Raw genomic sequence first — 25,023 nt, forward strand, 5'->3', positions numbered from 1 at the left:
ACTTAATTGCTCTCGTATACTAAAGTACAGATATTTGTAGCCATTAGTAGGTACTTACATATTGCAGAAACTTGTTTTAGCAAGTGTTCGAGAAGAAGGAATAGTTATTGAATTGAATGCATACATATGTATGTATATATCTGAAAGCAACCTGTGACAGAAGAAAAATTATATTCGACAAGGAAGAAAGAAGACACATTTCTTGCCGGCAAGGGATAGCTAGCATCGTGAAATAGTGGCCTCTTATTCGGTCTTGCATCATTGTCAATCTAGCTAGAAACGTGGTCCTGGTGCGTGTCTGAATGATATCCATGAGATGGAGCAAGGGAAGTAGAGAAGTCAAGCACGCCTTGTTCATTAGCCTATTGTGTGACTGCAGAAAAGAAAGCAACCGGGAGCATTTTTTTCCAATATAATGCGGTTGCTTTCGATTTGAAGGACAGAGACGTCCTATACACAAGGCAAATACTTCATGGTATTCGTCAGGCAACATTAATCGTAAGTTTATCAAAGAAAATATTGTGGATGAGAGAAATTAATTTTACCATGTATTTTTTTTATCGAACACGCAGGAAAGTTGTGTATCATTGTATTTTTTTTATTCTTGTTATTAGTTAGGCTTCAATTGTAGTTAGAAATATAATGGTAGATGCAGAGGAAGTTTTGACTGAATCAGTAATCTTTTTTTCTATCTATTAGTTTTGTTGTATGCAGTAACATTGTTATTATTAGTTTTGTTTGGAGAGATGCCAAAATCAACTTGCGGGAATCCTTTTTAAAAAAACGAATTTTCTTTTGTGAAAACGAAAGTGTCTTGGGAATAATCTTGCTTGAACCTACTAATTCTTTCACTGTCAAAGGGTCGGGCCCACAGCTCACCAAGACAAGTGGCCATTGGATGTGGCGACGACTCTCCTACCCAAGCAATTAAGGACACGAAACCACGTCTGTATACGTCTCTATATAAAAGCCGGGGTGCTGGGGTTGAGCCTCTTCATTCAGCTGAGTGTGCTCGATCATCAAGCAATCAACAAAGCCTCCCAATTATCCTTTCATCAGATCATCTTCCTTCTTCCAAGATGTCTTGCAGCTGCGGATCAAGCTGCAACTGCGGCTCCAACTGCAAGTGCGGGTATGTTACGTATTCCATATATCTATACATATTACTAAAGCGAGTAAGGTTTCCACCTCAAACTTTGGTTTGGTCCGTCTTATGTAGTCTCTCTAATTTGCTGCTGGCTGTTACAACAAATATAATCTTGCCTTGACTTTGTTGCAGCAAGATGTACCCTGACCTTGAGGAGAAGAGCAGCGGCGGCGCTCAGGCCACCATCGTCCTCGGCGTGGCCCCGGAGAAGAAGGCCGGCCAGTTCGAGGCGGCGGCAGAGTCCGGCGAGACCGCCCACGCCTGCAAGTGCGGTAACAGCTGCAGCTGCGACCCCTGCAACTGCTGATTTCGATGGGGAACGTCAGAACACACCTGCATGCATGCATGCTAGCTACTACCTACTACTCTGCTTGTGTGTGACTTGATGATTGAACAAGAATAAGGATGAGCCTGAGCCATCATGTCTCATGTATCGGTTTGGCTCCGGCCTCATCAAGCATGCATGCGTCGTCTGCCCCTCTGTGTGCTTTGCGTCCGTCCTGTGTCTGTATGTGTTGATCATTGCAAAGAAACCATGCAGGCATACATCTTTGCATGTGTCTCTGTAATGATCGGTCCAGAGTGATGAATATATAAAACTGGTTTGCTTTATCTGCCTAATGCGTATTTATCGTCTTAATTTGGATCGTCTTTGCAAAATGGAAAAAAACAGGTTCCAGCCTCTGCACCGGGTTTTGGATGGATACCGTACCAAATTGTTGGTTTCTTTCTTCAGGTCTTCAGTGCTTCAAGTTTGGAATTGGATACCACAACAAATAGGGATCACCTCTACTTTAGAATATACAAGAAATCATGTCGCCGAAAATTAGCACTGGCAACAGAGCAATATAATAGAGACCTTTAGTTTTCTACTGCTAAAAAAGATTCAGACTATGTTACAACTAAAACCAACCCTCGCACGGGCAGGCAAAATAATAAAACTATGGACTGCCTACAGTTCTCAACTGCTAAGAACCATCCCTATGCTATTTCAGCAACATCATATCATCCGAAGCGATGGCATATATACTACCATCATCCTATGACTGAAAAAATTTTCCAACAAAGAAAGTACAATTCCCAGCAATAATCAGAGCACTGAGGAGGCTTTGCTTGGTCACACACAATTCATCCATGAGAGAAACAAACCACCATGTTCTCCGCAGCTGTGCACTATATTGAAGCTTCTAACCATTGACACTGTAGTGGCAAAACATATTTATGTCAGGGTTACAAGATCAGCTCAATATGGCTTTTTACCGAGATCAACAGGAAATACTCAAAGTAAACTGATTAAGGACCAAGGCATCAAGTACCTGCTCAAGAACTGTACATGCTAGAGAGTCGACATCAAGAGGTTGCTTTTGTCTACAAACTCAACTTCACAGGTTGCCTTGTTGTGGCCTGTCTGCTTGCACCTGCTGCAGAGTCGTATAAGAGTGCTTGTCTTGTTGGGGTTAGAACGCTTCCTTCTTGGTTTCTCTGATGTACGTTGCTTGGAAGGCGGGATTTCATTCGCCCCCGCACTAAAATCGAAGCGATCCATGTCAGGTATTGGGAAGATTGTACCTGAGTAAGTTAGCTGGTAGTAGTCTTTTCTTAAACACTTTAAGCAGTAGTCATAGAAAGAGCGCCCAAGCCTGTTGAACACAGCAATGGCATGCATGCAGGGGAGGCCAGAGAGTTGCCACCTCAGGCACGTGCACTCATAATTTGCAAGATTAACAACAAAAATTACATTGCCCCTCACTTCAAAAACAGTCTCGGAGGAGCACAGAACATTCATCTTACCAGCCTTTAACATCTCATCCTGCACTTTGTATTCCATCGTGGGTGTCAAAGGCCCTTCCCACGCATTGCAAGCTTCACGCCTTGAATCTACCACTTAATTTTCATTCTTAGTGAGTCTGTCATCAGCACTATGGAACTCTCCTTCTTGGTTGGTATCCAGCTATTGAAGGCATCAACAACATTCAGGGAGAAATGATCATACCGACAGCTGAGGATTGAGCAGTACTCACTCCTGGCTGTGATGAGTGAATTGTCAACCGTGCGGTGTGATCGTGTGCTTGGTGTTTGGTTGCAGGTACACGGGCGTCGAGTGTCGACGGAGAGCTGCCGTGGAGGTGCTGTGGCCGATGGACCGTGCGGTGGACGGCGGTGAAGGGCAGCCGGGACCAGAGCTCGGGCCGGGCGGCAGCTGTGGCGTCCACTTCTGGATCGAGGGCGCAAGCACCGGTGGATGGCGGGTTTCTTGGTTTGCTCCACAAAACCAAGCTGGCGGACGGCGGTTGAAGACGCCAAGTCACGGAGGCACGGGCGTCGGTCTCGGAACTGGTGGAGGAACGGGCGTCGACGGCGTCTAGGGCCTCGCTGCGGGCGAGCAGGTGACGGGCGTCGGGCGGCGTCTAGGGCCGTCAGAAGGCCGAGGCAGGAACGGCGTCTAGGGCCACGGCGTGGAGGCGGGAATCTTCCCGCGCGTGGAGTTTTGGCGGTTTTCTCAAAACCGGCCACCTACCCGGGTTTCGTGGACCCTCCAAAACCGCGGACCGGATCTTCATCGACGTGGCGGCATCGCGGAGAAGTCTTCGTTTCGAAGAAAGAACCTCAGCCGTCAGATGAGATCGTGTACAGGGTTCTGCAGCTCCGACCGGTCTGGGCGTGGCTGGGGTATTTAAGTCCCCTCTCACCTGCCCGTGGGAGTTGAGTCTCTTGAGTCCTTTTCTGTTTTCTCCTTCCCCTTCCTCCTGCTCCAGGTTAGGACCAAGGTCTCCAACGCAAAGGAGGATTAGGTTATAGCTAATCTCTCCAAACAAGAGGGTGGATGATAGGGTCGTATGCTCTAGCTTTGTATAGGTGATGACCTCTGAAATTCTTCAATGAAATCGTGTTAAGTTCATCACTTGTGTGCTGGAATTTCGTCCTTCCCTTTTTCCCTTCTCAAGGTTTGCGTTTTCGGCTCGAATTCTCCTCTTTTGGTGTGTTTTGTGTTTGAAGGAGACAAGCCCTTCGATTCGTGTTTTTCTGAACTTGTTGTGACGATTCTAATCCATCTAGCCTAGTGCCAAATCCCCTGGAATCGCGAGTTCTCACGAATTAGAGTTTTTCACGTTCTTGAGTAAACCCCAATCCACTTTGATCTTCCCTCGAATTCTCAAGTTCCTCTAATCTTTTGGGATAGATCTCTTGAGGATATGTTCATGGGACAGTTGTGAAGGTATCCTCCAAGTTTCGTTGGATTTGGACTTCGTTTGCTCAAGATTCAACATTTGAAGCCTTGTTCACAGGCTCTCTGGGAGCAACCGGTCTGACCGGTGTCGACCACCGGTCTGACCGGTTCGACCGGTCTGACCGGGGTGCTGCACCGGTCTGACCGGTCCCTGGCTGTGAGGTTTGCATATTTTCTCGATCGCTTTCGTGTTTTCTCTCGCTCGTTTCTAGGGTCTATTTGTGTTGGTTTAGCTCTTCCATAGCTATTCCACACTTCACCTAGAACTCTAGGGGTTGGGTGCGCAATTGGGAGATAGGCCGTACTTTTGCTTCGGCGAAAGTTTTAATCGGCTCCCATTCACCCCCCCCCCCCTCTAGTCGCCTTTTTGGTCCCTCAATTGGTATCAGAGCTTGGTTAAGGTTTTCATTACCCTAACTGGTTCGAAAACCATTTGGCGACCATGGTGAGTCTTGGTAAGATCCCTGTGTTTACCGACGAGGACTATGCCTACTAGAAGGTTCGCATGCGGGCTTTCTTGCAGAGCTTAGGAGCCGAGGTTTGGGATATAACCAAGAATCAGGCTTACAAGGTGCTTGCCGTTCGGACCACTCCTCTACAAGTGACCGAGCACGAGGCTAACGCCAAGGCTGTCAATGCCTTGTTCGCTGGCGTTTCTCGTGCAGAGTTCTCACGCGTCCAGAGTTTTCAGGAAGCCCACAAGGTTTAGACGTGCCTTGAGAACTACCATGAGGGCACACCTCAGGTTAAGGCTAGGCTTTTCGAGACTCACCGGCGTGAATATGAGAACTTCACACAGGGGCCGGGTGAGAGCATTGGCGACATGTTCAGTCGGTTTTCAATCGATTGTGAACAAAGTCAGTGCGAACAGATCTGCTGATGCCCTTGACTACACAGAGCATGAGAAGGCTCTCAAATTGCTCTACGCACTTGACCGCTCTGTGTGGGATCTCAAGGTGAACACGAACATCAAGTCTGCAGGCTATGAGACTCTGACCGTGAATGAGCTCTTTAGCAAGCTCAAGGCCACTGTGGTGGATAACCAGACACGAGCCAAGCTCAATGGTGCCCCTCCTTCCAAGAGCATCGCTCTTGTGACTGGCTCAGGTGGATCGAGCTCTAACGCTAACCCTGCTCTTGGCTTTTCTCTTGCCTCTTTGCCTTATGTTACAGATGAGCAGTTAGAGATGTTGGGCGACGACGACTTGTACCTCCTCATCAACAAGTTCCAGCGTGTCTACCACAACAGGCAGAGGAGGAAGAACCTCGGGTGCTACCACTGCGGCGATCCGAACCACTTCGTCGCCGACTGCCCCAAGAAGTCTGGCGGTGGCCAGAACAACAACTTCGACTACTACCGCCACCGCGACCGCGACGAGGGAGGCTCCAACAAGGAGCGTCGGTGCCACAAGCACTGCAGTCATGACCGGGACAAGGGAGGGCGCTTCGACAAGGAGTCGCTCAAGAAGCACTTCTAGTACAAGGCCAAGAAGCGGGAGAAGGCTTTCTTGGCGCAGCTCAGCGACCTCGACAAGAGCTCCGACACCGACTGCTCTTCTTCACCTACCTCCGACGACGATGACAAGAAGAAGAAGAAGAAGCGGGACAAGGAAGCCACCGGCTTCATCGGCCTTTGCTTGGCGGCCGGTCAGCGCAAGAGTTTCTGCACCATGGCGGGCGAGGCCAATGGTGCTCGTGCGTCTCCAGGTGGACATGCTACACCGACGCATGACGACTCTTCTCCTGGATCCGAGAGTGATTCAGAGGTAAACTCCACTATCGACCTGCTTGATACTGAGGTTAGGGAGTTGTACGCCGCTCTCGACAATCAGAAAAGGCTGCTTAAGGAAGCAGCTAGAGAGCGTAAGAAGCTTAGGGCTGAGCTGGCTTGTGCTAGAGACAAATCTGGTGAGGATGAGTGCGATGGCTGTATATCTCACATGAATGATCTTGTTGCTCTCTGTGCCAAGCATTATGAGAACGTTGCGAACTTGGATGTTGCCAAGACTTCACTTGCTGACGTGTCTCACGAGCTAGCCAAGGCCAAGCATGAGCTTGAATTGGCCAAGGACGCTCCTATTGTTAGTGATGTACTTGAATGTGATGAGTACTCCATCTTTAAGTCTGATCTAGCTTCTTTGCAGTCTAAGTTTGCTGCTGTTGTGTGTGAGCTAGATGAGCTTAGGTCTAGGCCTGTTCTACTTGGTGCTTTAAGCTTTGTCCCATGCTTAGGTCAGAGCTAGATGACAAGAAAGCTTTATTTAAGTCTTTGGGGAAGACTAAGGTCGAGGAGTCTAGCCCACCTAATGATTGTCTTGTTTTCCCTGGTCTGATTTCTGATTTGGATGATCTTGCGGTAGAGAAAGCCAACTTGGAGAATGAGAACACATATCTTAGGACGATTCTTAGTTGGGTTTCTGCTAGTGAGCCGCAGTTGGGCATGATGATCAAGCAATTTAAGCATGGTGACAGGTTTGGGGTCGGTTACATTTACACGAAGTCAGACTTTGACATGTTGTATGGTAAGATCGGCAAGGCTGCTGGAGTTTCGAGTGCTCTAAACACTGCTAGTACGAGCACGCAGCCTTCGCTTGTTGACCCCGTGGATAGTGTGCTTAATGAACCATCAAAAGCACCTCCACAGAAGCAGGTTTGGGTTCCAAAGCCCAATGAGCTGAGGAATCCCCTCGATACGCTCCCTGCTGCCGTAGCCCAGGTTGCCCAAAAGAAGGGGGCTGCTCCTCCCAGTCCAAAGGCAAGGCCTCCACCTCCCAAGAGAGAGGTGAGGTACCACTGCGAGTACTGTGATAGAGACGGTCACCTGGAGGAGTTTTGCTTCAGGAAGAAGCGGGCTGTGAGGCGTGAGCAGGAGAGACGTAACTCGGACATGTACTCTGCTCGAGTGCATGGGGGAATGTTGGCGCTCCTTAAGTATCCATTTTATCCCCTGTTTAACTTTGATAATGGCATGAATTTAATATCAGAATCACTAACCATACTAACCTCGGCTCAATTATTGGTTGTTTTCGCGTTTGCACATATATTTTGGAGGTACTTCATTTTTGCAGGTTTTTGACCAATTTTGGAGCATGAAATGGCGAGGCCCACGATCACGCGATGACACGAAGAAAGACGAAGGCCAAATCCCGAACAAAGGATCGAAGGCTATGATGATTAGAGGCCCGTTCATGCACATCCACCCTCCAATGAAGCCCAAAGGACAAAGCCCACAAGATAAGATCAAGATACTTTGGGGCTAAGCAAAGCAAAGAGATATTTAAGGAAGGATTTTCCATCCTATCCTTTTCCTCGAAGAAATCTCGAAGATGACGACGTCTAATGGGGTGCAATCGTGAAAGGCATAAACTCTAGAAGATTCCAGGAGGCTTGGGGAGAAAGAAGGACACGAGACGACGAAGTAATGAGCCAGGCCGGCCAGCCTAGGCCCATTGGGCCGGCCGGCCCAGCCCTTTTTTAGGTCGGTTCGGCCTCCCCTTTTGCCTAGGGTTTCCTGAGGCTATTTAAAGACCCCTCCCCAAGGTTCACGCGGAGATCAATTCGGGAGACGACGCCAAGGAGCAGAGAAGATAGAGGGACACCTCTCGGAGAGCCGAGGGTCGTGCTAGTTGTCTAGGGTTTGCCCTAGCCGACGTGGGAACCTTGCAAGGAAGACCACGTCGGAGTTCTGGAGCTAGGATCATCAAGATCAAGGTAGGGCCCCGGTTGTGATCTTGTGATGTACAATCATTCATGGTGAAGTTATTTGTGATTCTGAATGTTTAGCGACCATGTTCTCTCTTTCGATTTCGTTCTTTTCTTTGGGTTTGCTTCATCCTAGATCTATTATCGAGATAGATCGCTTAGCATGATCTTGTAGTCATGGTGGCTAGAGGTTCATGGAGGAACTACCAAAGGGGGTTCGACTTGCTTCAGGGTATTTCGTTCAAAAGGGGGGCGTCGTGACCGGCCGTCTCCACAGAGTAGGCAGAGTATCGAGGGATCGGATTGGAGATTTTGGGTTTAAAGAGGCTTTTCATTGAGATTCACATCTATCTTACTTCACTACATCTAGCTGGAACTACAACATATGCATGATCTAGGTGATCTAGATTGGTTATCTCTAACTTTCTCTCGCTACCTTCGGTGTTTGTTGTTTTTAGTAGATTAGATTCGTTTTCACCATCTCAACACAAATGAATCTCTATGCTAGTAGATTGTTTCTTGTCTCTTTGGTTCCGTGGATTGATAAATCTTGGGGGAATACTCTGAGGGAAAAGCTACACGAAACCGTGCGCTTGCGGTATATAAATCGGGGGCGCTAAGGAGCGTCAACAATGGTCCTCCTCGGCGTAGTGGTAGGCAAGATTCTAGGGCGCGCCATGTAGGTGGAGGATAGGGAAACGGTGGTGATTACCGTGCTCCAGCGGGTGGTCGCTTTGCCGGTCGTGCTCCTGGTCGTCCTCAGCACGGCTATGGACCACGGGACCGAGGCCTTGGAGGAGGTTACGATGCACCATGCTTTCCTCGCGGTGGTGGTCGTCAGCCTCGCGGTAGACGGGACGGGGGATACGCTTTTCCTGATTTTGCTAACCCTTCTATAGAGCAAATGGCTCGACACTGGTTTGCTTCACACTTTGCTAACCCCAGTGTTGAGACATTTGCTCACCCTTTGTCTCACTACTGATGTGCAGGTTGGAGGCTTGGAGAACAGGTGGATCATGGACTCCGGTTATTCGCGCCATATGACCGGGAATGACAAATGGTTCTCCAGCCTCACCCCGATGCGCTCAAAGGAGTACCTTGTGTTCGGGGACAATGGAAGAGGAAAGGTTCATGGAATTGGCGCTGTTCGTGTTTCTGATCACTTTACCCTGAGAGAAGTGGCTTTGGTTTTGAACCTTGGGTTCAATTTGCTCTCTGTTTCGCAACTTCTTGATGAGGGGTTTGAAGTTTGCTTCAAGGAGGGTTGTTCTCGTGTTTCAGATTCCAGAGGAGATTTGGTTTGCCGGATTTTACCTCGCGATCGGATTTTCTTGGTTGATTTCTCTGGAACTTCCCATGGTCCTCCTTATTGCTTGTTGGCTGGTCCTTCTTCTGATTTGTGAAAGTGGCATAGGAGACTTGCACATTTGAGCTTTGACTTGTTGTCGAGACTTAGCTCACTTGGCCTGATCCGAGGATTGCCCAGATTGAAGTTTGAGAAGGATCTTGTTTGCCATCTGTGTCGCCACGGGAAGATGGTTGCCACCTCCCATCCTCCTGTTAATCAAGTGATGACCACTCACCCTGGAGAGTTGCTACATATGGACACTGTTGGTCCTTCTCGGGTGATGTCTGTTGGTGGGAAGTGGTATGTTCTTGTGATAGTGGATGACTTTTCTCGCTATTCTTGGGTATTTTTCATGAGAACCAAGGATGAGGCTTTCGAGTTTGTTTGAGACTTGATCTTGAGGTTGAAGAATGAGCTACCCCATGCCATGAGAGCGATTCGCAGTGACAATGGCACAGAATTCAAAAATGCTCATTTTGACACCTTTTGAAGTGATCAAGATCTTGAACACCAGTACTCTTCCCGCTACACTCCACAGCAGAATGGGGTTGTAGAGCGGAAGAATCGGACACTGGTTGAGATGGCTAGGACGATGCTCGATGAGCATAGGACTCCTAGAAAGTACTGGGCTGAGGCGGTTAATACCACTTGTTATGTGTCCAATCGTATTTTCTTGCGTGCTTTCATGCACAAGACTTCTTATGAGTTGTGATTTGGACGCCAGCCCCGTGTTGACCATCTCAGAGTTTTCGGTTGCCGATGTTTTGTGCTGAAAGAAGAAAAATTTGATAAGTTTGAGTCTCGATCGTCTGACGCGATTTTTATCGGTTATGCTTCTCACTCTAGAGCTTACCGTGTGCTAATTATTGATACTAACATTGTTAGAGAGACTTGTGATGTCACTTTCGACGAGACTGCACCGTGCAATGCTTCTGTCTTTGAAGTTGCAGGAGATGATGAGCTCGGCACCTCCATCTTTGAAGATGAGGAGGAAGAAGCTACAGAGGGTGATGCTGAGGCTACCACACGTGCTGTGGACCCAGCCGCCTCCGCCACGAGCTCAGATGATGATGACGGCCCCGACCCGACTACATCTACTTCCCGAGGGCCGATCGAACAGGTGACTCAGCCTTCCTGAGCTGCATCTGAGTAGACAGCAGCTTTGATTGAGGAGGAGGCGACTTCGACAAGGGAAGCACCGCGACACATTCAGCGTCGTCATCCACCTCAACAGATGCTAGGTGACCTCAATGAGCGAGTCACACGGTCCAAGATAACAAGTATCGCTGGCTTTGCTAACTCGGCGTTTGTTGCCTCTTTCGAGCCCAAAGATGTTGGACACGCACTTTCTGACTCCAACTGGGTCAATGCCATGCATGAGGAACTCGAAAATTTTGAAAGGAATCAGGTTTGGGTTTTGGTTGAGCCTCCGCCTGCGCGTAACCCCATTGGAACCAAGTGGGTTTTCAAGAACAAGCAAGGTGAAGATGGGTTGGTAGTGCGGAACAAGGCTCGACTTGTAGCCCAGGGGTTTTGCCAAAAGGAAGGGATAGATTATGAGGAAACTTTTGCCCCGGTAGCACGCTTAGAAGCGATTCGAATTTTTCTTGCATTTGCCGCTTCCAAGGGTTTCAAAGTTTTCCAAATGGATGTGAAATCTGCCTTCTTAAATGGTTTTATTGAAGAGGAAGTTTATGTGAAACAACCCCCTGGTTTTGAAAATCCCAAGTTTCCAAACCGAGTTTACAAACTTCAGAAAGCTCTTTACGGTTTGAAACAGGCGCCTAGAGCTTGGTACGATAGGCTTAAAAACTTCTTGCTTGCTCAAGGTTTTAAAATGGGATGTGTTGATAAAACATTGTTCCTCATGCGCTCTGGCTCTGACTTTTTGTTGGTTCAGATATACGTGGATGATATCATCTTTGGTGGTTCTTCTCACGCTCTTGTTTTCAAGTTTTCTGAGCAGATGTCCAGGGAGTTCGAGATGAGCATGATGGGTGAGCTGCAGTTCTTCCTTGGGCTGCAGATCAAGCAAACTTCCCAGGGCACGTTCGTCCATCAAGCCAAGTACACCAAGGACTTGCTGCGGAAGTTCGACATGAGTGACTTGTCTCCTCAGCCGACTCCGATCAGCACATCGACGGCGCTTGATGCGGACTTGGACGGCGAGGCAGTGGACCAGAAGGAGTAAAGGAGCATGATCGGCTCCCTCCTGTACCTGACGGCGACGCGGCCGGACATTCAGTTCGGTGTCGGCCTCTGTGCGCGGTATCCGGCTTCGCCGCGCACCTCCCACAAGCAAGTGGTGAAACGCATCTTCAGATACCTCAAATTCACTCCTGAGTTCGGTCTTTGGTATTCTGCGGATTCATCTCTTGTCTTGGTTGGCTTTTCGGATGCTGATTTTGGCGGGTGTCGGCTGGATCGCAAGTCGACTTCCGGCACTTGTCACTTTCTCGGTACATCGCTGGTTTCGTGGTCCTCTCGTAAGCAAGCTAGTGTAGCGCTTTCTACCACAGAAGCCGAATACGTTGCCGCTGTTAGCTGCTGCTCTCAGATTCTTTGGATGAAACAAACCTTGCAGGATTATAGATTGAGTTTTTGTAGGGTTCCCATCTTTGTAGACAACATGTCCGCCATTAGCATTGCAAAGAACCATGTCTTACACTCCAGAACCAAACACATAGATATACGGTTCCACTTCCTGCAAGATAACCATGAGAGAGGCCACATAGACATGATCCATGTCCCTTCATAGAGGCAAACCGCAGATATCCTAACCAAACCACTTGAGCAGGACACCTTTGCTCGCTTGCGAGGGGAGCTTGGGGTTTGTTACCCCTTTTGATCGCTGACTTCTCTTTGGTTAGTTTTTTGTAGGTCTTTGTTTTGTTTCTCTTCGCTTTATAGCTTCTGATAGATGCATTTGCATTGTACATGTTTGCATTTCGCATTGCTTCACTACACTGGCATTCTTGTATACACTGTTATGATCCCCTAGTGCTTGCTAGTATAGTTTCTTAGACTTGATCATGTATAGCTTGCTCTTCAGTATATGTCATATCAACTGAGTTAAGCTATTTTGATTTGAAAAACTGAAAACATGATCACCCTGTCTTGGCTACTGGCATGTTAGGTTGTATTGATACGCTTTGCTATCCTATTCATGCCAGTGTGGCTTTTTAATCTTTGACATGAGCTAAAATTGTTAAAATTATTTAATATATGTCTGAAATGGAATGAAAAGATCCAGGTGGGATTGCTTGTCGCACTGATCGAGCTTTCGGGATGGCTCACATAGCACTAGTGAGAACTCGGGCAAGGCTGTGCATGACTAAAGCGAGTGCTTTAAGCTTCTGACTGCCCTTGGCATAGGCTTGGTCTCGCTGCTAAGTAAAGCATGACAAACTTTCAACCCCTGGCAGAATCACTTACTTGATATAACATGTTACCTTCTCGTTCAAATGCAAGTCTTGAGATGCAGAATTGATTCATGATAAAATATATTGGCTGCTTTGTATCACCCTGTGTGAGTTTGGTAAGCACTGCTTTCTTTCTCCTACTTGCTGTTGCTAGATCATGGGTGATGCTTTTATTTTTGCTGAACTGAACTTGCTAGCTCTAGACTTGATTGATATACCCTGTTGAGCTAGATTTAGTTCCAGTTTATGAAGCACACATGCCTGTCACTAGATGATCATATCTTTGTATGCCTGAATATTTCACTTACACCCTCTGCACGAAATTTAGGCATATTTTAGGCTTGATGTGTGCATGTGCCAACAAGGGGGAGAATTTTTGGGAGAAGTGATCGAACAAGGGGGAGACTTGAGACTTGTTTGATTTTTGAAAAACTTGTTGCGCACAGGGCTTTGAGAGTGCATCATTTTGGGAGAGTTGCACTTGTGGGAGGGAAAGGCTTTGCATGGGGAGTGTCTGCTTTGTTTTTGGCTCCTGATTTTTCCTCGCTTTCCCTCCGCTTCTTGCATGACTTCGTCGAGCTTTACCTCTGTCTTTGAGGAGTCATGTTTTGACTTTTGATCGATTGCGTCGAGCCATTGTCCTTGTCTTAGGGAATCGATCTTTGCTTGAGTAAGTGACTGTTCTTGCCTTTCTGAGTTTTTTGTCACTTGCTTGAGTTCTTCACTTTCTTCTTGCTACTTTTTACTTTTCACTTCTCTGGTTATAGGTGGTGTGTTGACAATGCACTCATCAAGGGGGAGATTGAGGAATGAGCAGTACTCACTCCTAACTGTAATGAGTGAATTGTCAACCGTGCGGTGTGATCGTGTACTTGGTCTTTGGTTGCAGGTACACGGGCGTCGAGTGTCGACGGAGAGCTGCCGTGGAGGTGCTGTGGCCGATGGACCGTGAGGTGGACGGTGGTGAAGGGCAGCCGGGACCGGAGCTCGGACCGGGCGGCAGCTGTGGCGTCCACTCCTGCATCGAGTGCGCAAGCATCGGTGGATGGCGGGTTTCTTGGTTTGCGCCACAAAACCAAGCTGGCGGACGGCGGTTGAAGACGCCAAATCGTGGAGGCACGGCCGTCAGTCTCGGGACTGGCGGAGGAACGGGCGTCGACGGCGTCTCGGGCCTCGCTGCGGGCGAGCAGGTGACGGGCATCGGGCGGCGTCTAGGGCCGTCAGAAGGCCGAGGCGGGAACGGCGTCTAGGGCCACGGCGTAGAGGCGAGAATCTTCCCGCGCGTGGAGTTTTGGCGGTTTTCTCAAAACCGGCCACCTACCCGGGTTTCGCGGACCCTCCAAAACCGCGGACCGGATCTTCATCGATGTGGCGGCATCGTGGAGAAGACTTCATTTCGAAGAAAGAACCTCAGCCGTCAGATGAGATCGTGTACAGGGTTCTGCAGCGCCGACCGGTCAGACCGGTCCCTAGGACCGGTCTGACCGGTCTGGGCGCGGCTGGGGTATTTAAGTCCCCTCTCACCTGCCCGTGGGAGTTGAGTCTCTTGAGTCCTTTTCTGTTTTCTCCTTCCCCTTCCTCCTGTTCCAGGTTAGGGCCAAGGTCTCCAACGCAAAGGAGGATTAGGTTATAGCTAATCTCTCCAAACAAGAGGGTGGATGGTAGGGTGGTAGGCTCTAGCTTTGTATAGGTGATGACCTCTGAAATTCTTGAATGAAATCGTGTTAAGTTCATCACTTGTGTGCTGGAATTTCGTCCTTCCCTTTTTCCCTTCTCAAGGTTTGCGTTTTCGGCTCGAATTCTCCTCTTTTGGTGTGTTTTGTGTTTGAAGGAGAAAAGCCCTTCGATTCGTGTTTTTCTGAACTTGTTGTGACGATTCTAATCCATCTAGCCTAGTGCCAAATCCCCTGGAATCGCGAGTTCTCACGAATTGGAGTTTTTCATGTTCTTGAGTAAACCCCAATCCACTTTGATCTTCCCTCGAATTCTCAAGTTCCTCTAATCTTTTGGGAGAGATCTCTTGGGGATATGTTCACGGGACAGTTGTGAAGGTATCCTCCAAGTTTCGTTGGATTTGGACTTTGTTTGCTCAAGATTCAACATTTGAAGCCTTGTTCACGGGCTCTCTAGGAGCAACCGGTCTGACCGGTGTCGACCACCGGTCAGACCGGTCCGACCGGTCTGACCGGGGTGCTGCACCGGTCCGACCGGTCTGACCGGGGTGCTACACCGGTCTGACCGGTCCCTGGCTGTGAGGTTTGCAGATTTTCTCGATCGCTTCTGTGTTTTCTCTCGCTCGTTCCTAGGGTCTATTTGTGTTGGTTTAGCTCTTCCATAGCTATTCCACACTTCACCTAGAACTCTAGGGGTTGGGTGCGCAATTGGGAGATAGGCCGTACTTTTGCTTCGGCGAAAATTTTAATCGGCTCCCATTCACCCCCCTCTGGTCGCCTTTTCGGTCCCTCAACAACCTTTGAAGAAGGCATCCGACCAATGCTCTGGCTTCCTTGCAATGATCCAGTCAGCAGCTTCACTGGATATATTCCTTATGCTTTCAATAGACACATTAAAATCCTTGCTGTTGCATGCTTGGGCTGCACTAGTAAAATTCTCCACCATCCCCTCCCTTATTTGTTGTGACCACGGTCCTTTCCTCAGCTCTCCTTTGAATTCCTCCATGATATGATGCAAACAGAAGGCATGCTGGCTATTCTCAAACACTTGAGAGACAGCAGCATCCAGACCCTTTTGTCCACTGGACAAGAATGTCATGGCATGGCAAGGGTAGTTGTGAGTTTCGAGAGCCATTTTCAGCTGCATTAAGAACCAACCCCAACTATCATAATTTAAATCTTCAACCACATTAAATGCCACCGGAAATACACCATCATCTGCATCAACTGCAGCAGCCACAAGCAACCTGAACTCGTTTATCGCTTTCAGTGGGACCTTGTCCAGAAATAAGAGAGGTCTGCAGCCATTTACAAAGCCATGCAAACAAGCATGGAATGTAACGAAAAAGCGACGGAATTTGGTATCCAACACTGGAGACAAAACACTTATACTCCCTGGGTTGGTCTCTTCAAGCCTCTGACAATACAAGGGTAAATGACTATAAGTCTCCCTGATGGCGTGATACAGCTCTTTCTGCGCTACTTCTTTACCTCGCCAAACCTTTGAATATGTTAGTGTAACTCCGTACTCTTCATATAATTCCTTTACAAGGTCCTTTGGCTTAAACATTGGGTTCTGATGCAATTTCTCCTTAATGATAGTAGTCAGCCATTGCCTTGTTGCTCGACGCTGACCATCTCCACTTCCTCCTCCACAAGTATGTTCATCTGTCATTTTCTTGATAACAAATTTCTTGTTACGAGATGATTCGGATGCATGCAACCTCCAGGTGCAACCCCCCTCCGCAGCACATTTTACAGTGACACGAGTGGTTTCATTTTTTATGAATCGGTATACAAATCCTTTCACAATGGCATATTTGCACAACTGAGCACGGAAGTCCTTCACATTATCAAATTCTTGACCAACTCCTTTGATAATGTCATCCCACAACACAATAGGATTGTTAAGTCCCTGGGGAGGCTCTTCCATGATGTCAGAACCAACATAAGGATTGATTGCATCATCAAACATACTAACTGTTTCCCTGAAAAGATCATGACAAAATCTGTAAGAAATTTTTCCTGTTAAGCAAAAACTTTGGAGAGAAAGATATGAAATGCATGAAAAGTTACCTAGGGATATCATCAACAAGAGCAATATTTTGCTGATCCAGAAAGTCTGTTGTGAAGAAAGCACCTCCAGCTCTTGTGGTTGTAGTAATTGCGATGTCATTCCCAAATTCCAACTGAAAAACCCTAATTTTGAGAAAGATGGAAATAGTAACTGGGAATGGACAATGTAGTAAAAAAAACTATTGACTAATGAACAAAGCAAGTAAGGATCAATGAGACTGCAATAGCGTAATGCGTATAATTACAGAACTGCAGAAGAAGCATTCAAGATGAACTAGACTAAAAGTACACTGCCAACTTTATTTGATTAAACAACATGTAAGGCCCACAATAAATATAAGTGAAGCTGACCTTGAAGTGGGGAAGAAACTACTTAAATCAATAGCATCTAGAAAAATTGTACAGCTGAACTAAAGGATCACATAGGTCATGCAACCAGTGCATGAAATCATTCAAATTTGGTATTGACTGCTGGGGCCTAAGGCCTAAGGGTCAGAGGGCCGAGTAAAGGTTAGATTGTTGCCAGCAACATTGAGCTTGAGACCTGTCATCGTGAGGTAATCACTTATGTGTTTTTTACTTTTTTTTTTTTGTTTGAACTGCAGGAGATTGTGTTCTTTGTATGTAGAGAAGCTTCTAACAAGACGCACAAGCCAACTAACAGACAATGCATAGATGTATGCAGCTAACAGATAAATGATGGAACTACCATGCAGTTGTCCAAGTATTCATAGCGTATACAGCATATTTGTCAAATTTTACATTGAAAGCGGTTCATGGTACACAGCATCTCGGAGCAAAGACATGCGAAGATTTAGTAATTGTGTGTAGGTCGATTCTGCACCTGTTGTCTTCATTTTCAGTAACAACTGAAATTGGTTGTCCCACATTATTGGTGCTAGCTAGAACAGCATTGCCAGGAGCGTTCATAGTTTTCTTGTTACTCTTGGTTACCCTAGACAGGGACAACATTGATGGTTATGCATAAGAGTCAGAGTATGGGGTTGCGAATAATATTAACAAAGCAAACAAGAGTAATGCGACATACTTGTTTTTGGAAGTTCACCTTTTCCTTTTGTCGGTACTTGCAATAGAGCAAGGTGTAGCTCCAGAATGTGTTACAATACTCCTGGTTATCCGGAATGATAAAACAATCCATCACCTCATCATATGCTTGATGTTTGCTCTTCCGGAATTATAGAAAGGTTACACAAAAAGGTAGAACAAAACATACCTATTCTCTTCTCTACTTATCAGAAAAACATCCACTTGCGCGGCACTGATAGTAAAATCAACCATCCTTTGCAGATCCCGATCACATGATATTGTGATAAGTGTCTTGTTATTGTTCGGAAGAAAGTACTTCAGCGACATGTCAGTGACATCAACATGGAACACCTATCCTTGAAGCTCTCCAGCAAAAAGTCACGAGTGAGATCAACAGCATGAGCTTCTCCTCCTTTGTATATCAGATTACCATTGGGCCCAGAAGTGAATTCTCCGCCATATTGGCAAATGGCTACCACAGTGCCCCTATCCGCCATGCTCCCTGAGTTAGCAATTCTATAGTAAGCATAATGGTACTACAGTTTGAAAACCAAAGGAAATTCTTTTCTGTTCAGCTTCTCGGACTAACAATTTAAATCGGAAAAGGGGTGCATGAAAGGCAAGCATGTAGGTTGAATTGCAAATGATATTTCAGACAAATTTATCAGTTAAAAGCTCACAGATAAATCACTCCACAGAGAAACAGAGGGGACAGGTGAATTCTAAAATGTCCTCCCATACTTTTTTTTTTAACTGAACCCCTCATACTATTGATAACAAAAACCCAAAAGGGTCTCTGGTTGAGCCAAATCATCACAAAGTTAGGAACTTTTGGAGCCTATATTATCGTAGCACTGCAAGTCTGCACTTCCAGCAGACATAGAAGCTGTCTTCTCGTTCATAATAGTTTTCATGAATGACTTTAAAGTTGACAAGAAATTTTGAGCGGTTAAACACCTATGCTAAAAATCAGAACCCTGCCATGGAGCCAATTTTATCTATCTGTTCTTTTCAGTGCCCACAGACCATAATAGGGTGATACACTGATACAGTCAGAGGAGGAAAACACGGTGTGGGGTGCAGTGACATTCACTCCAAATTGCGGGGCTGCTATGACAACAGACACCAAAAGCAAGGTCGGAACTGAAAAAAAAAAGGGGGTAAAACTTAAAAGGCGGCTAATTTGCTTAAGAATCCCCTACAATGTGCACAAATCGCATCGAATTCACTTAAACCCCCCAAATTTGGAGAGGGCAGGCAAAAAAAGGCGCTAAAAGATGGGATCTCACAGTCGCAGAGGAGGCGCTGAATTCACATAAACCCCCCCAAATTTTTCGGAAAATAAACTACGCCGGTGCGGTGTGAAATCTAACGCTGAAGAACCACCGAAGCGAGCAATGGATCTGAGCGAAAGAAGAGAAGGATCTGTGTTCGACTGAGAACGAAGCCGAACCCTGTCTTCGCACAGATTAAGAGCGCATCCAATCCAAGCGAGCAAAAAGTTTAGGGCACATACCAGCACAAGGAGAAGGAACGACCAATCCTCGCCGGAAGGAGGGAGAGAGAGAGAGAGAGAGAGAGAGAGAGAGAGAGAGAGAGAGAGAGAGGAGGCGGACGTGCCCGGCGGCGGCGCAGCGGACGTCAGCAGAAGGGGGGAGGGGGAAGGGAGGAAGAAGGGGATCGATTTGTTAGGGCTGCGGGATGAGAGGGGTATCTTTGATATTTTCTAGACCAGGGAAAACTTGGCCGGTTGTTTTCACAAGTTTGCCATCATGTTTCCGTCCTCCCTGACCCTGCAGATTCTCGGCAACTCGTTAAGGTCTCATCTGCTATATTGCACGCCAAAATCTTTTATTTATTTTTGCAACCCTAAGCAAATCTTCTTGGGTCGTCAGCAGAAAATATCGAATCTTTATAGGAAGACAGTGTTATTTATTTGTCACATTCAATGTTTGTTTAGTCCAGGAAAATATTGTTCCATAGGATGATATTAAATGTTGCAGATGCAGAAAATAAAAACTATTTTTCTCCCCAAATATTTTTGCCCACTAAGCAATTCCATTTGGGGCCAAAGCACCAGATGTTAATGTATCTAGAAAACGAGAGATGCAACTTTTTTTCATATCTATATATGTTAATGCAAGATGTTACAAATAAAGATTTTAAATATTCCAAAAATAAAATAAGATGCTTCTAGTTTTTGTAAACCCTTTTTTTAGAACAAGAAAAGATTTGTAATAAAATTGTCCTATTCATGAAGATAATTTGAGGTTTAGGATCTGTTTGGAGAAGCTAAGCTAAAGTTGAGTGCTAAACTTTAGCACATATTAGCATTCGTACAAATGCTAAAGTTTGCAAGTCTTGGCTAAAGTTTAACCCATCATTTTAGCACTTTCATTGGATAAGCTAGGGTTAGAGTTTAGCATTTGGATCCAAACAGAACCTTGATGCCACAATGTTGGACGCCGACGCATCACAACGGTGGAGGGATTTGAATTCAGTACTTGAAATATTTGACTTTCTCTACAAAAATCTCTGTAACTTAGTAGGTCCATTATGGAGGAACATGTCCACCAAAGTTTAGCTATAGAAAGAGTGCTCACACTTTTCTAAATCTGTTTCAAAAATTAACAATGCTCATACTTTACGCGGGCATCCATTGTCAAAAGGTGCATCAACGGAACAATGCAATGTAAAGTTGGATTTGGCGTAGGGTTTGCGATTGCAGTTGTACTGAACGAATAACATCATACGCACAAGAATGAGCACCATGAAACAAAGGCGGCCTCATTTCACTCTGTTCCTGTAATTTGTAATTCTACATAGAATGGAATGGAATGGAATGATCGAGTTAAAGCACCGTTCTTCACCACTACACAAGAAGAAGAAAATAACGCACGGCCAAACCAGATTGGTAAGCTACAATAACTGGGGTACACCTCCCTCGTGCTGGGGGATAACAATGGTGGCTCTTCTAAGAACTACTAGTAGGTATGCATAGCAAGAAGCATGGCTGTCAGACAAGAGTACAGAAGTATGTGGCGCAAGCCCGGCAGTATCAACCTCCCAGCTTTGCCGTGGCTCGAGCCTGGAGGACGATGTGGACTCGAGGCTGGTGCCCCTGCCACCGCGCTGCCTGGACTTGCTGCGCCCCGTCAGGAAACGTATTTGCAGCCCCCGTAGCCTGCGATTCAAATTCAGAAATGCATCATACACCGGTTGCAGATCAGAGTCAAATTCAGAAAACACTGTCAATCTCTGTGATCTTACTGGGGTCACTGGAGGTGACCATGCCGGTGCCCTTGAAGTCGCAGTCGTAGTCGTGGCGCCCATTGGCCTGGTAATATGCGTTCATCACGAACGAAGCATGGGACTGCACGTTGTTGGGGTCAAAGCACCCGCCACCGCTCTGGATCGGCTTACAGTCCACGAAGCCACAAGCGTAGTTGATGTTGTTCTGCAGGGTAGTCGCATCCGCACCAGCCTTGGCCATACACCACTTCCCTCCACCAGAGGGTGACGGGTTCGGGCTTGGCTTGGGAGATGGATTCGGCGAAGGGTTCGGAGATGCAGACTGCAATGCAAACAACACATGGTGCCAGGTCATCAGGCAATACTATTTTCAGCATTAGAGTAGAGTATATTAATGCACATAAGTATAGGCATGAGATTAAGCAGAATTTCTGCAAACGAATGCTTTCCTGGTACTAATGAGACTCTCAACTGAGCTATGCACATTTAGTTTATTAATCCACTGCGCGCTAGAATTTGATACTAAACTTGAGCCTGACAAGACTGTAATTATACACATGAATTTAACACTTGACAACACACACACACACATGGTCTATGGGGTCAGGACTGGCACCGCCCAAAAGGCCAAAACATGGCCTGCCCAACCTGATCGCCTGCCTAAGATTCTTGAGTCAGTCACTAATAAAGGTCCCACCAGAATGCTAAACAATACAGACAGCCCCATCTTCTCCACATGGTGCACTTTCCCAAAGCATCAGCAAAAGCAACAAGTTTGAAATGGCTGGTTCGTTCTTTGATTGGGCAATTTGAGAAGCTACACCTATGCGCACCAAAGAATATAGCTCAAGCGGAATAGAGGACTACAAGGTTCAAAAAGCATGTGAATCTAGAATGGTTGAGATCTAAAGGGGAAAGCCCCATCTGTAAAGGTGCCTGACTTGTTGGTGACAATCACCTATTGACGAATCCACATTTGGAAGTTTCCGGTAGGCATCCGAGTAAACCATATAACAAGTTTCCAAGCCTACATCAAGTATCTCATGCCCATCCTCTTTGCTTGAAGATAGCTACTTGATGCATGCACGAAACCATAACCGATCCGTTGAAGAAAATAGAAGTAACACCAATGGATGAAGATCATGCTACTCAAGTCAGGGCCTAAGGCCTATTAAGCTAGAATCATGCTTCACTCCATAGCCGTAGCCGTCTGTCTGCAGTATGGGATTAAGTTGCATGTGTTCCAGTCCAGAAAGTAACTAGCATCTACAAATTTCAGTTTGGCACTGGAACCTTGCAGAAAACCAATGCAGCAATCAACTGGAAATGGAAATCACCCTTAAGGCCTTAACCAATTTATTCAATGCACAAGCTGCAAGCAAGTAGCTAGCCTTCTAAATTCCTACAGTAGTTTTTCTGTTTACTGTTTTACTGTGGTAACAAATAACCCTGTTAAAATTGCCCTGTGCCAGCTAGCAAGTACATTTGCAGCACAGATCTAACCAGAGTAGCAGCAGCAAGCCTAGAAAATTCAGACGTGTCCAAGGCGTGAGCACATGGGATGCCATCACTACAACCATCAAGAAGAGAAGAAAAGAAAAGAAAAGCATCTCCTGAACAGACGTGTCCAATGTTGTAATCTAATCCTTTGACAACAAGATGCCGTCATGGAAGAAGAAAAGTTGGATACGAAAGCAACACCTTTCCAGAGAGACCGGTCCGGTCCAGTGTGCGTGACTAGACCCCTGATAATTCAGTGTGAACCAAACAATGTGCTATAGCTTCCAGCTGAAACGGACGACCAGTTTCCATCAGCAGTCCGTGAACAAGTCTATCCGCATGGCTTGTTTTTTTAGTGACACAAGCAAAGGATATATACCAATGACTTGTTAGTGCCATAAACAATTTTTTTTTTATAAGAGGTGGCACAAACAATGGCTAGTACTAGGTAGCCGAGAAGCAAAAGAAAGCATCAAGCATCATCCAATATGTGCAGATGGACCAGATCTAATGCATATTTCTGTGTCAGGGAAAAGTTTGCTTTGAACGGTCTGAAACGGTCGCCTCCATATCTGTGGCTAATTAAACCAAGGGCACAGTAGAGGAAGAGGAGATTACCCACTGCCTGCCACTGGTTTTTTTTTAGTATAAGAAAACTGCTATCTTTGACACATACTACTAATGTGAACCTCTGACCTGGGAAGACATCCTTGAATTGGGAAACGCGGCCTTTTGACACGGCTACTGAAACCGCGTCACGTTTCCCCCTTTTCTTAACTCTTTCGAGAGGCAGTCAATTTTGACGTTTGCAAGCAAATTAATTGCAAATTTCAGTAATTTCCGCCAATTCATTCAATGCGGATTGATTTGGGGACAAGAAGATCAATGGGTGGTAGGTAGCATCAGAATTCAGAAAGAAATGAAATTGAGAGCAAGAGATAAATGAACTACTGACCGATGATCCATCGCGGAGGAGTCCGAGGTCGTATTTGGGGGTGAAATCCGGGTTGAAGATGCCGAAGTTCCTCTCGGCAATGGGGCCGGGCTTCTGGTTCTCGTCGAAGAGGGAGAAGACGTAGGTCTCGAAGGTCCTCCCGGGCATGAGCGGCGTGCCCTTGCCGCCGCTGCAGACCCGGATCATGCCGGCGTTGAAGTCCCTGGCCTCCTCGGGCCCGACGCCGACCTGGCCGGCGTCGGCCTGCGTGGGCCACCCCGCCTCGCCGACGGCGATCTGGACGTCGCCGTAGCCAAGCTTCTTCATGGCCGTGTAGATGGCGTCCATCTGGGCGTCGAACATGCTGGTGTAGTTGAGCTTGGTGGCGGGGTCGTAGACGCCGGCGTTGGGGCGGAAGATGGCGTAGTTGAGGTTCTGGGCGTTGTAGCTGAAGTAGGGGTAGGCGTTGACCATGAGCGGCGAGCCGGTGTCGTTGTGGAAGCGGAGCATGGGGGCGAGCACCTTGGTGTCGAGGCCCGGGCGGAAGCGGGCGTTGGAGGGGATGCCGTCGGAGGGCGCGAGGATGCCGAGGTAGTGCGGCGTGGTGACGCGCACCTGGGGGAGGCCCTCGAGCTGGAGCGCCTGGCTGAGGCGGCGCATGGCGGGGAGCAGCGCGACGACGAGGTCGGGCACGACGGTGGGGCCGAGGATCTCGTTGCCCGCGAGGAGGAGCGTGACGTTGGCGCCGCGGGCGACGTGGGCGGCGAGGTTGTCGCGGACCCAGCCGCGCGCGGCGTCGAGGCCCGCGGCGCGGTCGGCGAAGCCGGTGAGCGCGGCGTTGGGGATGGAGACGGCGATGGAGATGCCGGGGGCGTTGGCGGCGAAGGCGTCGAGGAAGGCCGGGTTGGCGTCGAAGAGCTTGACGCGGTTGACGGTGGTCTTGGCGGCGAGGAAGGTGGCAACGGCGGCCGGGGACGGGAGGTTGTCGGCGTTGGCGCCGTAGTTGACGCCGATGGGGAGCGGCGGGAGGCCCTGCGCCGCCGCCAAGGCGGCGGTGGCCAGGAGGAGGAGGAGCGGGAGCATCGGGACGTGTGCCCACCCACCCACTACAGGATTACAGGATTCGATTGGGGAGGGATTGGGGGAAGCAACCAGTCGAGCCGTTGCGTCGCTGGTTTTGAAACCTCTCCCTCCTCGTCGGTGCTGGGTGGGCTCGAGGACTCGATCGAGCTCTGGAGCCTATTTTTAATGGCGCCACGCCATTCCTGCCTTGGCTCCCGCAACGTGAAAGGTGCTCGACCCGGCGGTTTCCAGGGTGTTTCAACGCTTCTCTTTTTCTTTTCCCCGATTTTTCTGTTTATTTCTTTGGCCTTTTTCTCTGCTCGGCAGCTCAGGTGGAAATTTGAAAAATGGTATGACAGGTGGCAAATGAGAGAAGAAAGAAATACTTTGATTATATGTTTCTTAAATTATATTATTTGTTGCAAGCACTTTGATAAAAGAGGGGCAAAGCTTTTGCAGCAAAAGGAAATGCAGCGAATTTTGTTGTTCCGTGTGGCCCCAACGTGCGTGAAATAGTGCCCAGCGAAAGCCGTTTTCTTTTATTTTGCAAAGCCGCACGAAATTGCTGCCTATTTTTGAATTCCGACGCCCCGCGCTTCCACGGAAGCATTGAGCTACTTACTTTGCCAAA

At 47.5% G+C, this 25,023-nt stretch overlaps 3 protein-coding genes across 6 annotated transcripts; 1 reads left to right on the top strand and 2 right to left on the bottom strand.

Moving 5' to 3' along the window:
• Positions 1-862: 862 nt before the first annotated feature.
• On the top strand, positions 863-1,768 carry LOC120684601 (metallothionein-like protein 1A). The gene is made up of 2 exons (XM_039966462.1): positions 863-1,132; positions 1,280-1,768. The coding sequence occupies exons 1-2, from the start codon at positions 1,080-1,082 to the stop codon at positions 1,452-1,454; spliced, it is 228 nt and encodes a 75-aa protein (XP_039822396.1). The 5' UTR covers positions 863-1,079; the 3' UTR covers positions 1,455-1,768.
• Positions 1,769-1,907: 139 nt separating this feature from the next.
• On the bottom strand, positions 1,908-19,371 carry LOC120684600. Of its 3 annotated transcripts, XM_039966460.1 has the most exons (9): positions 19,161-19,369; positions 17,832-18,146; positions 17,646-17,726; positions 17,442-17,552; positions 16,598-16,720; positions 15,319-16,509; positions 2,939-3,146; positions 2,464-2,673; positions 1,908-2,347 (listed from the first exon to the last, which is right to left on the bottom strand). In XM_039966460.1, exons 4-7 carry the CDS (start codon positions 17,525-17,527, stop codon positions 3,026-3,028), a joined length of 1,521 nt encoding a protein of 506 aa, XP_039822394.1. In that variant the 5' UTR covers positions 17,528-17,552; positions 17,646-17,726; positions 17,832-18,146; positions 19,161-19,369; the 3' UTR covers positions 1,908-2,347; positions 2,464-2,673; positions 2,939-3,025. The 3 variants fall into 3 exon arrangements, with proteins under 3 accessions (XP_039822394.1, XP_039822395.1, XP_039822393.1); XM_039966461.1 differs by having other exon boundaries at positions 2,464-3,146; positions 16,598-16,710; positions 19,161-19,371; XM_039966459.1 differs by having other exon boundaries at positions 2,464-3,146; positions 19,161-19,368.
• A 1,035-nt stretch (positions 19,372-20,406) lies between these two features.
• LOC120685719 (glucan endo-1,3-beta-glucosidase-like) lies at positions 20,407-24,630 on the bottom strand. Of its 2 annotated transcripts, XR_005679709.1 has the most exons (4): positions 23,352-24,549; positions 20,915-21,218; positions 20,570-20,828; positions 20,407-20,524 (listed from the first exon to the last, which is right to left on the bottom strand). XR_005679709.1 is itself a non-coding variant. In XM_039967794.1 (3 exons), exons 1-3 carry the CDS (start codon positions 24,411-24,413, stop codon positions 20,800-20,802), a joined length of 1,395 nt encoding a protein of 464 aa, XP_039823728.1. In that variant the 5' UTR covers positions 24,414-24,630; the 3' UTR covers positions 20,416-20,799. The 2 variants fall into 2 exon arrangements, 1 of the variants encoding a protein (XP_039823728.1); XM_039967794.1 differs by having other exon boundaries at positions 20,416-20,828; positions 23,352-24,630.
• Between the last annotated feature and the right edge of the window lie 393 nt (positions 24,631-25,023).

This window comes from Panicum virgatum, chromosome 8N (assembly GCF_016808335.1).
Source record: "Panicum virgatum strain AP13 chromosome 8N, P.virgatum_v5, whole genome shotgun sequence".
Classification (NCBI taxonomy): domain Eukaryota; kingdom Viridiplantae; phylum Streptophyta; class Magnoliopsida; order Poales; family Poaceae; genus Panicum; species Panicum virgatum.

What these genes read in the sequence shown, in the direction of transcription:
- LOC120684601 (XM_039966462.1), top strand. Translation starts at nt 1,080, where the DNA reads ATGTCTTGCAGCTGCGGATCAAGCTGCAACTGCGGCTCCAACTGCAAG. An exon ending in GGCTCCAACTGCAAGTGCGG is followed by an intron (nt 1,133 to 1,279) that starts GTATGTTACGTA and finishes ACTTTGTTGCAG; the next exon opens with CAAGATGTACCCTGACCTTG.
- LOC120684600 (XM_039966460.1), bottom strand. Translation starts at nt 17,527, where the DNA reads ATGAACGCTCCTGGCAATGCTGTTCTAGCTAGCACCAATAATGTGGGA. An exon ending in ACTGAAAATGAAGACAACAG is followed by an intron (nt 16,721 to 17,441) that starts GTGCAGAATCGA and finishes TCTCAAAATTAG; the next exon opens with GGTTTTTCAGTTGGAATTTG. An exon ending in CTTGTTGATGATATCCCTAG is followed by an intron (nt 16,510 to 16,597) that starts GTAACTTTTCAT and finishes TGATCTTTTCAG; the next exon opens with GGAAACAGTTAGTATGTTTG.
- LOC120685719 (XM_039967794.1), bottom strand. Translation starts at nt 24,413, where the DNA reads ATGCTCCCGCTCCTCCTCCTCCTGGCCACCGCCGCCTTGGCGGCGGCG. An exon ending in TCCTCCGCGATGGATCATCG is followed by an intron (nt 21,219 to 23,351) that starts GTCAGTAGTTCA and finishes TTTGCATTGCAG; the next exon opens with TCTGCATCTCCGAACCCTTC. An exon ending in GGTCACCTCCAGTGACCCCA is followed by an intron (nt 20,829 to 20,914) that starts GTAAGATCACAG and finishes TTTGAATCGCAG; the next exon opens with GCTACGGGGGCTGCAAATAC.